We start from the raw sequence: 13796 nt of genomic DNA, 5'->3' as shown, positions 1-13796 counted from the left end.
CCAGTCCATTCTAAAGGAGATCAGTCCTCTGTGTTCTTTGGAAGGAGTGATGCTAAAGCTGAAACTCCAGTACTTTGGCCACCTCATGTGAAGAGCTGACTCATTGGAAAAGACTCTGATGCTGGGAGGGATTGGGGGCAGGAGAAGGGGACCACAGAGGATGAGATGGCTGGATGGCATCACCGACTTGATGGACATGTTTGAGTGAACTCTGGGAGTTGGTGATGGACAGGGAGGCCTGGTGTGCTGCAATTCATGGGGTCACAAAGAGTTGGACACAACTGAGTGACTGAACTGAACTGAACATGGATGAAATGCCACTATGAGCCCATTTCATGGTAGGCATACTGAGGCTCAGAGAGGTGATACAGTGACCAGCCAGCCAGTCTCCCGGAGCCCAGGGCCCTTGTTCTGTTTTACCCTTATCCCACTCCTAGGTGACCTCTGCTCCCAACCCTCGTGACACACCAACACTCAGAGCTACAGCCCATGGGGAATCAGCCTCAAGTCCTGATCATAGCCCCAGAGATCACATCCCCCCTGGACTCTGGTTTCTGGAGCCACTCTCTGAGATCTTAATGGGGCTACCCCAGGGTTATTCAAGAGTGGGCCTCTCCCGGAAGCCTGGTGCTCCCGGAGTTACGAGCATGCCAAGGGCAAGTCTACACTCTGTGTCTATGTGTGTGTGATCTCTAGTCTCAAAATGAAAAGGAAAAAAATAAAAAATCTGGAAAGAAACATATCAACTCGTTTACTTGAGATTCTGGGGGATTATCTTTTCTTTCTTCTGCTTATCTGCATTTTCTAGATTTTCCACCACGAGCAAGTAGCATTTGTCTGATAAATACAAATGTGCTATAAGGAAAGAAAAGAAAAAGTCAGGTCATCTCGAATTATTCTTGTGATGTCCGCATGAAAGTAGGAGCGATGAGGAGGGCTCTTAACATGTGTCCATTCCGTGGTGGTTCACTCCCCACCAGCTCCCAGTCCCCCTCCTTTTCCTGCTGGTGCTAAAATGGGTAAGCCCCTCCCCACCCTAAGCTTGGGAGAAAAGACGTCCAAATGCAGGACCCTCTTCCATCTATTTTCTCTCATCTGTTTTTCTCATCCTACAGTGTTTGAGCTGCAAATGAATGAAGTCATAGAAAGGACTCCCTCTAGTCCCCACTTTTGAAAGTAGGAAAACTGAGGCAGAGAGAGGGAGGGACTTGTCTTTAGGGAGTAGCCTCAGACCCATTAAATCTCAAGAACTCCCTTCCACCATGCTGATTTACCGAAGGACCCAAGCAGGCACTGCGTTAAGAACTGCAGGACGAACAGCCTTGTTCTCCCTGCGGGCATTGCTGTCCTAACACAGTCTTGCAGCACTGGCCCTACCAGCCTGCTTTTGTTTTTTTGTCCGCACCACTAGGCATGTGGGATCTTAGTTCTCTGACCAGGGATCGAACCTACGACCCCTGCAATGGAGATGTGGAGTCTTAACCACTGGACTGCCTGGCAAGTCCCAACCTACTTTTTGTTTGTTTGGTTTTACCCGGAGGAGTAATGAGTGAAGCTCGAATTGCCCTGGTGATAAACAAGTCACACACCCATTCAGTCATCAAATATTTTGAAGGCCTACTATGTGCCAGGCTGGCTTGTGTTAGATCAGGGTATTACATAAAACTGGGGGAGATACTATTGGTGCATCATATCTGTCAAAAAAAAAAAAAAAAATGGCAGACATCTTTCTTACCTGTTAGTTGGCAAAAGAACCCCTCCCATCACCCTGCTAGATGAGAGGTCTTTGCATCCATCAAGTCTGGTTTATGTCAGAAACAAGAACCAGAATAGTTCCATTAATTCAGAGTGACTGAAGACAGAGGCAAAAAGGAAAAAAAAAGAAAAAGAAAAAAGAAAACCACACAGCATGGAGGGAAAAAAGAATTTTTTATTAATCTTTCTTTTTTAAAAAGTTGATTTTTTTTGTGGGTTTTTTTTTTTTTTTTGCTTTTTTTTTTTTAGGTAAACCTCTTTCTGGCTCCCCTCCCCCACTCTGCCCACCCTCCTCTTAAAAATATAAAAATGTCCAACCCCAGATAACTAGTGTACAATAAATAAACAGTAAACACAAAAACATACTTTATTTGTTTCTTCTTTATACAAAATAAGGAAACTAGAAGCGTTCAACTTCCAAAAAAGTATAATACTGTACATCCTGACCGCCCAGCCTCCAAGGACCTGGGCACGGAGGGTGGTCTGTGGGCCAGAGCCCAGAAATCTTGGCGCCTTGCCCAAGCGGGAGGGCAGGATGGGCAAGTGTTTGAATCTGGCCTGGACCCCCGGGCTCAAAGTAAATGTCAAAGGAAAGAAGAGGTGGGGGTCTGGCCCTGGGCTGGCCATGTCCGGACCGCTCCCATCTCTTCCTAGAAAAGCTGACCGTGATCATCGAGGTTGACCACCAGGGGGCGCGAACGCGCAGGTGGAGCTGTCTTCCAGTGACCCCCCCCCACCCCTACCCGCCCCCCATTCAAACATGTTTCTCACTCTCTCCATCTCTCTGCTGGCTCTCTCTCCATCTTCTAACTCATTCTGCTCCCTTTCCTCACTCCCTTCAATCTCTCTTTTTCTTATCTTTTTTTTTTTTTGTAAGACGGGAAAGCAGAGTGAGAAATACGGTTACAAAATGCCAGTCGGATTCCAGGGAGGGGGGAAAAAAGAAATCGTCTCCATCCCTTGGCGTCAGCCCTCTCTTGGTCCAAAGAGGTGGTGTGTCGGTTGGGGGAGAGGTCGGGGGAAGCCTAGAGCGTGCTTGAAATCTCTTGACCCTCCGGAGTTAACACTTTGGTCCCAAGAAATCGCTCGCAGCTGCCGGGAGACGCTGGCAGGGGGTTCCCGGAGAGGCCTCGGTGGGAGGATGGAGATGGGGGGCGGGGGGCGGTCCTCCTCCTTCGCGCCCAGCCGAGCAGCAGCTGCCGGTTGAGTTCGGACTCTCGAGAGAGCGAGCTGTGTCCACGTTGGGCATTTTGGTTTAGGGAGGCTGCGTCCGGGCTGAGGTTGGCGGGGTGGGGGCGGCGGGAGCCGGCCGGGCGGGTCCCCGGGGCCAAGCGCTGGGGAGCGGCCCGGCCCGGTGGCCTTACCATACGGCGGCCTCGTTGAGCTCAGGGTTGGGGTGCGACAGGGGTCCGCTGTAGCCGCTGGTGCCGCTCATGGGGAAGGGGGGGCTGGGGCCGCCGCTGAACACCTCGCCCGGCATGGGGTGCAGCGAGCCGGGCAGGCCTGGCTCCGGGCTCGGCGTGTCCGGGTGCGAGATCATGTCGGTGAACCTGGGGTTGTCGGCGGCGTGCGGGCCAGCGATCGGCGGCTCCAGTGCGCCCAGTGGCGTCGAGCCGGGCCCCGAGGCCGCCAGGAAGCTCGAATCGGCCGGGGACTGCGCCTGCGACGGCGGGCCGTGCGCAAAGAAGTCATAGTTGCCTCCGGGCGCGTAGTAGTCTCCTTGGTAGTCTGCGGAGGGGACAGGGCGGCAGAGGGGAGAGTGAGAGATGGGGAGGTCGCTGAAGAAGGACTCAAGGGACCTGAGGGAGGAGATCCGGGGGAGGGGACCCAGGGAGACCAAGGGCAGAGAGGTGCAGATGCGGCTGGGGCTGGCGGGACAGGACGTTCATGGGGACCATGCGACACAGACTCGAGGTTAGAGAAAGACCCGTGGAGAGGCAGGCCAGAGGAGCGGAGGGCCAGACTCGGAGTTCGTGCTGGGGAGACAGACAACCAGTGAGACGCAAAGGCTACAGTCTCAGGAGCTGGGAGAGACTCAGGGACGATGAAGGACACACACCTTTCAACATCAGAGGTTCCCTGACACAGAGACGGAGAGGAGACAGAGGTCACGGGGGAAGCTCAAGAGACAGGATTCCAGACAGTGCCTTAGAGCTGGCGAGAGATACACAGAGAGCGCGAGGCACTGGACAACTGCCAAATAAAGAGACAGGGAGAGATCGGTAGGACCGCACGCAAGTAGACAGCCCAGACTCAGAGTCCGTGGGGAGGCAAGAAAAGAGACTCAGTCACTGAACCCAAGGCTGAGATAGACACCCGGGGTTATTCGAGTAAAACAGAGATAGTTCAGGAGCCGGAAAGGGAAAGCTGAGGCGGCTGTGTGTTTAGAGACGCAGAAAAAATCTGGGGAGAGACCCAGGAACAAGATGGAAGGTGGGGAGAGACAGAGGCGTCCAGAGACGCCCGAGATGAGTCAGACAGAGGGCCAGGGACACGGGGGCTGAGAGACCCAGGAGCTGAGAGATCCGGGCGAGGAGCAGGGCAGGGAGGCAGAGATTGCGGAAAGAGACCTGAAGGTGAAATGGTTGCGATCGGGCGGCGACCCAACCTGGGAGAAGCGCAGCCGGAGTGCAGTGGCGCTGGCGAGTTCGGCCCCGGCCGCCGAAACCTGGCCGCGGACCATGCCAGGCGGCCTCAGAGCCCTCTCCTTCCCTTCGCCGAGCCCCCATCGTCTATTCCGGTGAATGTGGGGCTCCCATCGGTTGCCCCGGCCTCACCTAGCCAGGAATGGAGAAAGCTCAGCCCCAGAGATTTGGGGAGGTGGGGGACGATAAGAACACTCGCCGGGCCACGTCTAGAGATCCGTGCGCCTTGGGGTAAAAGCTGTGTCCTCCGGGGTGGGGTTGCCAGGACTCCCAAAGTTTTGGGGCATTGGGGACATTCAGCCCTTTTACTAATCTGGTGATAGCTCTTGGCTCTCTTGGCGGAAAAATGCAGAAATTCGAATTTTGCCCACAAATTCGGGGAGCGCAGTGGCTCCAGATTACACTCCCGCCCATTCTCGACAAAGGGTTTCTAAGTCAATTCCGCGACCTCCTCCTAAAGCCCCCTTCCCTAAGCCCTTCCGAACTGAGGACAGAGCCTCTTTCCCTCCCCCTCGGGTCGCCCCATGAAAGAGTGGGGCGTGGGACCCCACGAAAGGAGCATCCTTGACAATAACCCGCTTTGGGCGGAGGGAAAACCAGCGCGTCCGGAAGCCGAGGTCTCTTCAGCAAACCCACGCCTCCTGTTTAGGGCCGGGGTGTGTCGCCGGGGCTACTGCTGGACTCCCCCTGTCGCCCTCTTCCCTCCCCAAACCCTCCTTGACATCAGTCCAAATGGGGAGTGTCTGGAGGCGGGATTGGAGACGGTTTAGGCAACAGCCAAAACGGTCGCCAATTACTTTTTAAAAACCACTCATTCCATTCTCCCCGTAAGTGAAGAGAAAGGTTGGAAGCGGCGAATTTGGGGCCCCTAAGGGACGGCGATGGGGGACGGCCACGGTCCGTAGCGAGCCGGCTAGCCAGCGAGGGCCTCGGCCCCCGCGCGGAGCGCGCCGCCTCCGCCCATATGGCGGCCGGGCCGGAGGTAATTGGAACAAACGCCGTCTGAAAAGGGCACAAAAGCCGCAGCTGGGGCTTTGTCCCCGCTCCCACGGGGAGCCGCCGGCCCCGCCGCCCGGCCCCTTTCTCGCCCGCTGCCGGCCGCCGCCACCGGGATCTCCCAGCGCGGATTAGGCGGGGCTGCCTCCCTGGGGCTGGGGGGTCTGCTGCCGTCCCCCCACCCATTCCGGGGAAAGAGGGGCCCCGCGTGTCCAGGCCCCACCCTATCCAGCAGACACGGGGGTAGAAGAGGCGGTCGGATTGGTGGGAGGCACGCTGGTCCTGGGGGAAACCTTGGTTAATTACCCAGGCGGGGAAAAATTCCGGACTGGTACCGCCCCGCCAACCTCCCTGCGCCGGGCGGAGATTTTGCGCGCAAGGAGGCAAAGATAGGTGGAGAGTCGGTGAGTAGACGCCCCAGGACAAGTCCACTAGGCCGACTCCCTTTGGCGTCTGTACCTGCCCTGCCATCTCAGTCTCTTCCCTAAAAGCACATCACCATTTTTCAGCCACAGTTTCTGAGGACCCTGGCCGGGCCAGAAGAGCTAACCTGCCAGGCCTGTGGATAAAACAAAGCTGGTAGAGGGTGCTCTTATTTTCCTTCCTGGATCTGCCTGGGCACCGGGATCCTGGCCCTCTCCATCCACACTGCCACCCAGCTGACTTCTCTAAAAGAAGTCACCTCTCACCAATCTGGGTTACTAGGGCCACCCCCTTCCCCCGACTGGGTGCAGCAGAGATCCCTCTCAGGCAAAGGCATTCCTGGGGGCTCCCCAAATTCAGAGGCTCAGCAGGAGGGATGCCTTCCTTGAGCCCACAAGTCTGGGATGCACAGTACGGGTGAGTCAGTCCAATAGTGTCCCCGGAGCAATTGGGTCTCAACAAAATACTAGGTGAGGGAGTCAGGAGAGGTCACCCAGGAGACTGAAGTGAATGCAGAGGGGAGAAGGGAGGACAGAAGAGAGAAGGAGAAAGGGAAGAGGTGACTAAGAAGAGAGTGGACCCAGGCCTGAGCCTGCTAACAGGAACAGAGGAATTCTCCTGGGCCATGCTGGGCTCCTTGCCTCCTGCAGCCTTAACAGAGAGTGGATAACTGGGTTGGCTCAATTCTTGCTTCCCCCCACCCCACCCCACCCCAAGTCCTGATGAACCCTGGTGTTCTTGCAGCTGGTGGGTGGGCCAGAGTCCTAGTCCAGCAAAACCTGCCCAACTGCCAGGCATCTGGGCTAAACGGTCCAGATGCTGTGTGCACGGTCCCCGAGGTCGGAAAAGGAGATGCTGTCTTGAAAGATAGCAAGGGGGTGACCCCAGGGGACCCCTGACCCCTCCATCCCTACTGTTGGTGCTGCCTTCCAGGGCCTGCTTTCCTGCTGGTGCCAAAATACGCCAGGCCAGCCTGTGGGCCAGGGCGGCAGAAGGTTGTGTTTCAGGCTGGGGTGGGGTACACGCTGAGTGCTTGACCTGGAGAGTGTCAGAGTGTCTGTCAGTATACCCAGGGGGTGGGGTATACCTGTGTTGGTTGTGGGTGATCATGTGCCTAGACGCGGGTCTCCAAGGTCTCTGAACTCGTGTGCGTCCTGCGTGGGTGAGTGTGTCACTGCTTGTCTCACATGTTTATCTGTGGGTATCAAGGCATGGGTGAGTGAACGCTTGTGTCTGATTTTCTGTCCAGAAAGTATCTGAGCGTGGGTCTGCCCCTGTTGATGCGTGTCTCTTAAGGTGTGTTCATGATTGTGTATGTTTTTCGTGGGAAGAAAGGAGGAAGGGGTCCCCTGGGCACCCCAGATCGCAGGGATCCAGGCCTGCACTCTCAACCAGCACTGACCTAGGTGTGAGGCACCACGTCCAAGGCGGGGTGCTTACCTCCGTAGTAGGTATACGGAGTGGACCCCAACATCTCCGACTCGTCCAAGCGACCGCCCAGCGGACGCATGCGCCTCGGACTCCGGAAGAAGGCGTGTCTCCGGGCACCCAGGGCGCTCAGCTGTTTCATCCGGCGTTCTTTGGACCTTCGGTTCTGGAACCACACCTGGGATAGAGGAGGGGGCCGTGAGCTCTGATCTGGGTCCCCTTCTTTCCCTGCCCGGGCCGCCCCTGCTGGGTCCTAGAGCCTCCTTCGCACCAAGAATGCCGAGCCGGAGGGCCGGGCCGGATTAGACCAGAGGGGTGGAGGGGGGCCTCGGCGAACCAGCCAAGGGTGAAGGATTTTGCGGACCCGTGGGGCGACTCATAAAAAGCTGGGCTTCCTGGTCCTTGGCCCGTCCGCAGTGTGACGGCTTTATAAAGGCCTCCCGCCCAGCAAGGCGCTGGTCTCGGCCCCTCGCCTCCCCAAGCCGGGCTCTGGCCGTTTTTCTGTCTGCCCGCGCGTGGGGCGCCCGGAGGGAGCACGCGGAGAACAAACAGCGCCTCTTCCTCTGCTCAGAGGATAGGAGGAAGGGAAAGGTCCCCGTACTCCAGCGAGGCTTAAAATCTTCCTTGAAAGGGGTGAGGGGCGGGAATCAGTGAGGTGAAGTGACCCGCCCAAGATGGCACCGCTGGAAGACAGCAGGGCCAGGCTGGATCTTCCGGCTAGGAGTGTGACCAGCGGGCCCCGACCCCCGGCGCACCGCCTGCCCCTGCGCCGAACTCGGCGCGCTCTTAGCCAGGGAGGCTGGGTGCGAGGCTCCTCCGAGCTTCCCTGCTCGCGGACGCAGCGGCGCTGGGGAGGGGTGGCCCGGGCCGGGCCGCACCTGGATGACGCGCATGTTGAGGCCGGTCTCCTGCGCCAGCTGCTCGCGGATGTGGCGCGTGGGCTTGGGCGTGGCGGCGAAGGCGGCCTTGAGCGTCTCCAGCTGCTTGGCTTTGATGGTGGTGCGCGGGCCGCGCCGCTTGGTGCCCGAGTTCTGCTCCTCGTTCTCGTTGTTGGCCGTCTCCTTGTCCGACGACGTCGAGTTGTCGGTCTCCTTGGGATCGTCCTGGAGTGGATCCTGGAGGTCCGGGGACAAACTGCGGTCCGTACAGGACGACACTGCGGGCGGACGGAGCGGGAAGGGAACAGGACGTCAGCGGCAGCCCGAAACCTCTCTAGTCGGGTAGAGGGTTCTCCGCGGCCCGGGCCACCACCAACCGCGGCGGGTTTCCCACCCCAAACCTGTCGCAGCCCCTCCCTCAGGGGCCCGACGCCTGCCCACTCCCTCCAGGCGGGGCCGGGCCTTCCGAGGGGCCCTTCTCAAGCCCTCCCAGCACTTCCCAGCCAGCGCTTGAGAAAGGGGGAGGCGCGGTCTCGGGAGAGGGGACGCGAGGAGGGTCCTGACGCCCTCCTGGCCTGGGATCTTCTTTACCCACCTCTCCTTCCTGCAGACCCCCAATTACTATCCTCACTATGCAGCTAGAAACTAGCAGGAGCTGAAAAGACTCGGAAAGGGGAAACTGCGCGGCTCCAAATTGGAGGAGGAGGACCGCTTGTACAAGAATTGGAGGAGGGCAGGGGAAGAGCAGGCGCGGGAAGTATCCTGAGAGGCTGGCTGCCAACGCTGCCCCTCTTCGCCAGCCCCCCACGGCCCCTCCGTGTGCCTTGACCTCTGAGTGGAGAGCTCTGAACCCGGGCACCACCTCCAGGCAGGGGGCAAAGTGGGGAGGGCGCTGGGGCCTGGGCCAGGGAGGGACGAGGGCTTCCTACCCGAGTTGAGGCTGCCCTCCTTGAGGCTAGAGGAGCTCAGGTAGTCGTCCTTGCACACGAACTTGTTCTCGTCGATGACGTAGAGCTCCTCGCCCGTGGACAGCTGCTTGTTGCAGACCATGCAGGTGAAGCAGTTGAGGTGGAAGACTTTGCTGCGGGCCTTGCGAACCAGGTCGCTCGGTGAGATGCCTTGCGCACAGCCCGCACACTTGGTGCCAAAGCGCCTGCAGACGGACCCGGCCTGTCACCTGAGGCCAGCCCAGTGTCCCATACTCCCCAAGCCCTGACCTCCTCCTGTCCTGCCCTAGCTTCTGAGAAGCCTGCATTTCCATGTCTGTCAACAGGAGATCTCTGTTCTGTCCTGTCCTCCCTGGCCGGAAATGCCAGACAGGAGACAAAACACCCTGGACTGTGCCTCAGTGGCTGGGTTCATTTGAACTCTGCTGGGCTTCTGGCAATGGGTGCAGCCTTCAGCCGAGGAGAAAGCCCAGAGCACCCCAAGTCGTGCTCTTCCTCCTCCTCCACTCCTACCAGATCCTCCCCGGGATGCTCCAGGCAAACTCTGCTCTGGAGATCAGGGAGGATTTTAAAGCCAGGCAGGCTGGGTTGGGACCGCTTCTTGGCTTTGCCTTCTGGATCCTAAACAGTCTGCTAAGATCCAGGTGGGGTCAATCAGCCTGGCTGGTGGGTCCTAGCAATGGAGCACGGAGGGGGACCCTCTCCTGAGCTGAACCTAAGCAGGAAGGAGAGAGCCTCTACTGATTCCCAGCACTGTAGACTTTCCAGGCCCTGCTCTGGGCCCCACTGGAGCTGGTCAGGGGCCTGCGGGCTCTGGAAGGCAGGGACTGGGCCTCCAGGTCCCCAGATCCCAGGCCCTGGCAGGTAGGGGAGGAGGATATGTGATCAGAAAGCAGTCCTAAACCTGCATGGCCAGAACTCGGGATCTCTCCAATGCCTCCTTTTCTGTGTTCCCTGTCTAAATCCTCTTCTTTCTTCTAGGAGCGCTGGGAGTCGGCGGCCTCCCCTGAAATGGATGATGCAGACCAGCACAGGGAGGGGTGAGGAGAAGGGGGAGCAGTGAGGTGCCGGGGGAGAGAGGGCAAGGGCCCAGGACTCTGGGGCCCCACGTCTGCTCACACCCACGTCTCTAAACAGGGTGAATTTGGGTGACGTTGATGTAGTGAGGGCATTAGAAGCCATAAGTCACTTTTGGCCTTATCCGGCAGCATAATTGGCCATATGCACCTTATCAAAAATCATTAGGTGCTTTGCAAGCACCACCACATTAGGGGCCTTGGGCCTCTGGGGCCGGGGAGTTTACACGTGTAAAGGCGCGACTGACATTTTCTCCTATTCAAATTCCCCAGTGCCAGCCACCGGGGCGGTGAGCAGCCTTTCTGCACAGCGTTAATCATGCCCCCCTCTTCCCTCTGCGCCTGGAATTCGCACTCACAAAGCCGACTCTGGGCACCCGTGGGGAAGCGGGCCAGGCCCAGCGGCCAAAACCCCACAGCCTTCCAGGCCAACCCTCAACATTTCTCAGCTAGGAAACAGAGACTTAGAAAAGTGATCTCTGTGATCTGCCTGAGGGCCCGAGGGGGCAGCAAGGGTAGGCCCTGCAGGTCCTGATTCCAGCTTCATTTCGTTTGTACTTTCAACAGAAGAGAAAATGTTTAAGGAGTTTGAGGCCAGTGGGGGGTGGATGCGGATGGGGGGATTGAGGAGAAGATTCCCTTCCCATCACCAGAGGAGACCTTTCTGGCTGAGCCCCCTCTGGGGCTGGGAAGTTTCTGTTTGTCCAGAAAGGCCCGGGGAACCCTACCTGCCCAGAGCCCAGCCTCTGGACAGCCCACACTCTGCCTGGTGGGTGAAGCCCTCAGCTGTCCCTAACTTCGCCAAAATCCTTAGTCTCTCAGAACCCGGCTGAAAGCTTCCACCCTGGGGTGGTGCCGGCTAGGAAGGGGCAGAGACGAGTGTGGAGCAAGTTAGTCAGGCTTCCTCTCCCTGCCCCACCGCCGATCCAAGCCGGCCTGGAAAAGCCAGCTAGAAGCAGCCAGCCGCGTTCTTCTCACTCCGCCTGGGTTCCGGCCCTTGCTGGACCGAGGACAGCAAGAGCTTGCTGGGTGAGCCGGCTCCCCACTGAAGCTGGTGAGACCGGGAGGTTGGGGTGGGTCTCTTCCGTTCCCCGGTGCCCCAACGGAGCGCGGGCGGGGCGGGCGCTCGGGCAGCAAGCAGGGGCAGCACGGGCCACTTACCTGAAGAAGTCATTTTTGCAGTAGAGCTTGCCCTCGCGTGAGAAGCACTTCTCCGAGAGGTTGGTCTTACACTCGCAGCACTGAACGCATTTGATATGCCACGCGCGGTCCAGCACGTTCAGCAGAAAGCGATCGAGGATGGGCCGCTCGCAGCCGGCACAGTGCACCATCATAGCCCTGCGCCCCGGCGGCTCGGGCCGCCTCGGACCTCCCTTTGGGCCCCCGGCCCTCGGGCCCCCGGCCCCGCCGCTGTTCTTTGCCTCTTCTCTTGGCCGCCGCCGGGCGAGTCCGGTCCGAACCAAGACTCAGCCGGTCAAGTCCTCGGGTGATTCCTGGGCCCGGCGCTAGGCTGCCCGCGGTGGGGTGGGGACTGGTGGCGTTCACAGTCTCATGCCCCGGGCCGCGCGCCTCAATATATCTTGGGTGGCTGCTGGCCTCGGCTCTGCCGAGCGGCTTTCCCCGGTGGCGGAGGCGCCGGCACTTTCCCCCACTTTCAAGCGGTCCCGATCCTCATCTTTGTCTGGCCGCCGCCTAATTCGCGCATCCTTATTCAGATTTGGTGACGTGGCGAGGCACGTAGGGGGCCCAGCGGCCAATGGGCTCGCGGTGGCCATGGCAACCTCTTAAATTTATAGCATATCTAAATTGGCTACAGCGTTGCGGTCCGGACAGAGCAAAAAAAACAAGGCATCAGTATTGTTGAGTATTAGCTTGTACCTGGTTCGGAGGCAAAGTAAGTATTTACCTTCCAGTTTGGGGCTAGGGGCTGGGGGGCCGCGCGATCTGAGAACTGCCTCTGTCTTCTCTCGCCTGACACATATTTGGGGGGGCAGGGTTCCAAGGCCTAGTGGGGAGGTGGGGAACCTTCTCCATCCACGGAACTTGCAGAAGTTGCTCAAGGCGAGGATCGCGCGCTCTGTCTGCCTCCTCTTCCCCAGCCCAGCCCGCCGTTTTGGACTCCCCCACCCGCGCGCCCCTGGGGTCAGCGCCCTGGAGCTTCGGCAGAGAGGTTCCCGGGACTCCCGGGAGGCGTCCCCGGTTTCCTTTGTCATACAAGGGGACTGGGGACGAGCTCGGCCTTTCTCATGGAAAGAGAGAGAGAAAGACCGAACAGGCCCAGGCCCAGGTTGGGGGGCATGTTCTCTGGCCCGCTCCGAGACCCTGCGCTGGCCACGGGACTCGGGGGCGATGTGGGAAGTAGGGTATCCAGGGCCCACCAGTCTTCCCGAAGCCAGCTCAGAAGTGGCGTTCACCGCGTCTCCGCTCTCCTCGCGGCACCTTCCGGATCCCGGGTCAGCCAGTCGGCGCCGCGGTGAGTGGGTAGCGCGGCCGAGGCGGCACGCTGGAAGATTGCGCGGGCGCTGTTTGCACGCGCTGGGCGTCCCGGCTGTGTGTGCAGGTTGGAGTCTTCATAGAACACAGGCCGTTCCACGGGGCTCCGAGCGTGTTGGGGGGAGGGTGTTCACAGGTGTATGTGGAGGAGGACTGTGACTCTGGTGGGGGAGGGAAAAAAACATGCCTCTTTCCCAAAGTGCCAACCCAGCCACTGAACTGGATGCTCTAAGTTAGGGAGGCCAGGCAAGCTAGGTGGGGGTTTTCCCTTCCCACTTCAGAAAAGAGGGCCGATGGGGTCTGCAGGGCTTGGGCCCACAGGCTGGGAACCAGATGAGTGTATAGTTGTGTGTGTGTGTGTGTGTGCGCGCGCGCGTGCTCTTGCATGTGTACATGCCAAAGCTTAGGTGTGGATATGCGTTTGGGGTCATTTGTTGAGTTTGTTAATATACATTTGCTGTTTGAGAACCTTGTTTTTGCCTCTCTTTATATTACTCAGGAATCAATTATATGAATATATTTTGGCATGTGTATCTTTTGTGTTTGTACCTGTGCATAGCGCTGCTATTATCTGTGTATATTAGTGTGCGTGCTTTTGTTTGTGTTGGTTAGTGTGTACATATATATGTATATATGTGCATATTTGCAGCCATGTGAATGTGATAGTATTGCTTATGTGCGTGTGCATCTGTGTAAGATTGCTTGTGTAGGTGTGTGCTAACATGGATGTGAGAGTGGACTTTGAAGAAGCTGAATCGTGTGCAGGTGAGTGTGTGTGTATGTGACTGAGCTGGGTTGGGCGCATTCGTGGTGTGGAATTTTGTGGATACGTGTTTGTGGGTCAGTCCTTGTGTGTGTAGTTCTGCAGATAGCAGTACTTTTGTTTATGTGACTCCTGTGGTGTCCACCCCCCCCCTCCCCAGGGAGGGGTATGTTTGTGTGTGTACTTTTATTGCGCTTGCCTTTGTGGATTTGAAAGGGGGCAGGATTTGTGGATGCCTGACTTGGGGCAGTTGGTGGAAGCTCCGGGGTGTTCACTTTTCCTGGGTTTCTGTCCAGACCTCTAGCTTCCCCTCACAGGCCACAGTCTCTATGGGAAGTGATCTGGCTTCGCACAGGAATTGACAGGTGCTGGTCACTGAGGTGGGGTGCTGG

At 58.2% G+C, this 13796-nt stretch overlaps 1 protein-coding gene across 1 annotated transcript; it reads right to left on the bottom strand.

The window, feature by feature from the left end:
• Positions 1–2099: 2099 nt before the first annotated feature.
• On the bottom strand, positions 2100–11827 carry LHX5 (LIM homeobox 5). The gene is made up of 5 exons (XM_086348061.1): positions 11310–11827; positions 9055–9278; positions 8126–8403; positions 7260–7425; positions 2100–3483 (listed from the first exon to the last, which is right to left on the bottom strand). The coding sequence occupies exons 1-5, from the start codon at positions 11480–11482 to the stop codon at positions 3116–3118; spliced, it is 1209 nt and encodes a 402-aa protein (XP_086204187.1). The 5' UTR covers positions 11483–11827; the 3' UTR covers positions 2100–3115.
• Positions 11828–13796: the final 1969 nt, after the last annotated feature.

This window comes from Bos grunniens, chromosome 17 (genome assembly GCF_055505025.1).
Source record: "Bos grunniens cultivar Pamir isolate PY7600 chromosome 17, Bosgru_T2T1.0, whole genome shotgun sequence".
Lineage (NCBI taxonomy): Eukaryota > Metazoa > Chordata > Mammalia > Artiodactyla > Bovidae > Bos > Bos grunniens.
Note: the sequence above shows the minus strand (reverse complement) of the source record. Positions and strands in the feature narration are given on the sequence as shown.

What these genes read in the sequence shown, in the direction of transcription:
- LHX5 (XM_086348061.1), bottom strand. Translation starts at nt 11,482, where the DNA reads ATGATGGTGCACTGTGCCGGCTGCGAGCGGCCCATCCTCGATCGCTTT. An exon ending in GGAGGGCAGCCTCAACTCGG is followed by an intron (nt 8,404 to 9,054) that starts GTAGGAAGCCCT and finishes GTCCGCCCGCAG; the next exon opens with TGTCGTCCTGTACGGACCGC. An exon ending in TCCGTATACCTACTACGGAG is followed by an intron (nt 3,484 to 7,259) that starts GTAAGCACCCCG and finishes TCCCCTCCGCAG; the next exon opens with ACTACCAAGGAGACTACTAC.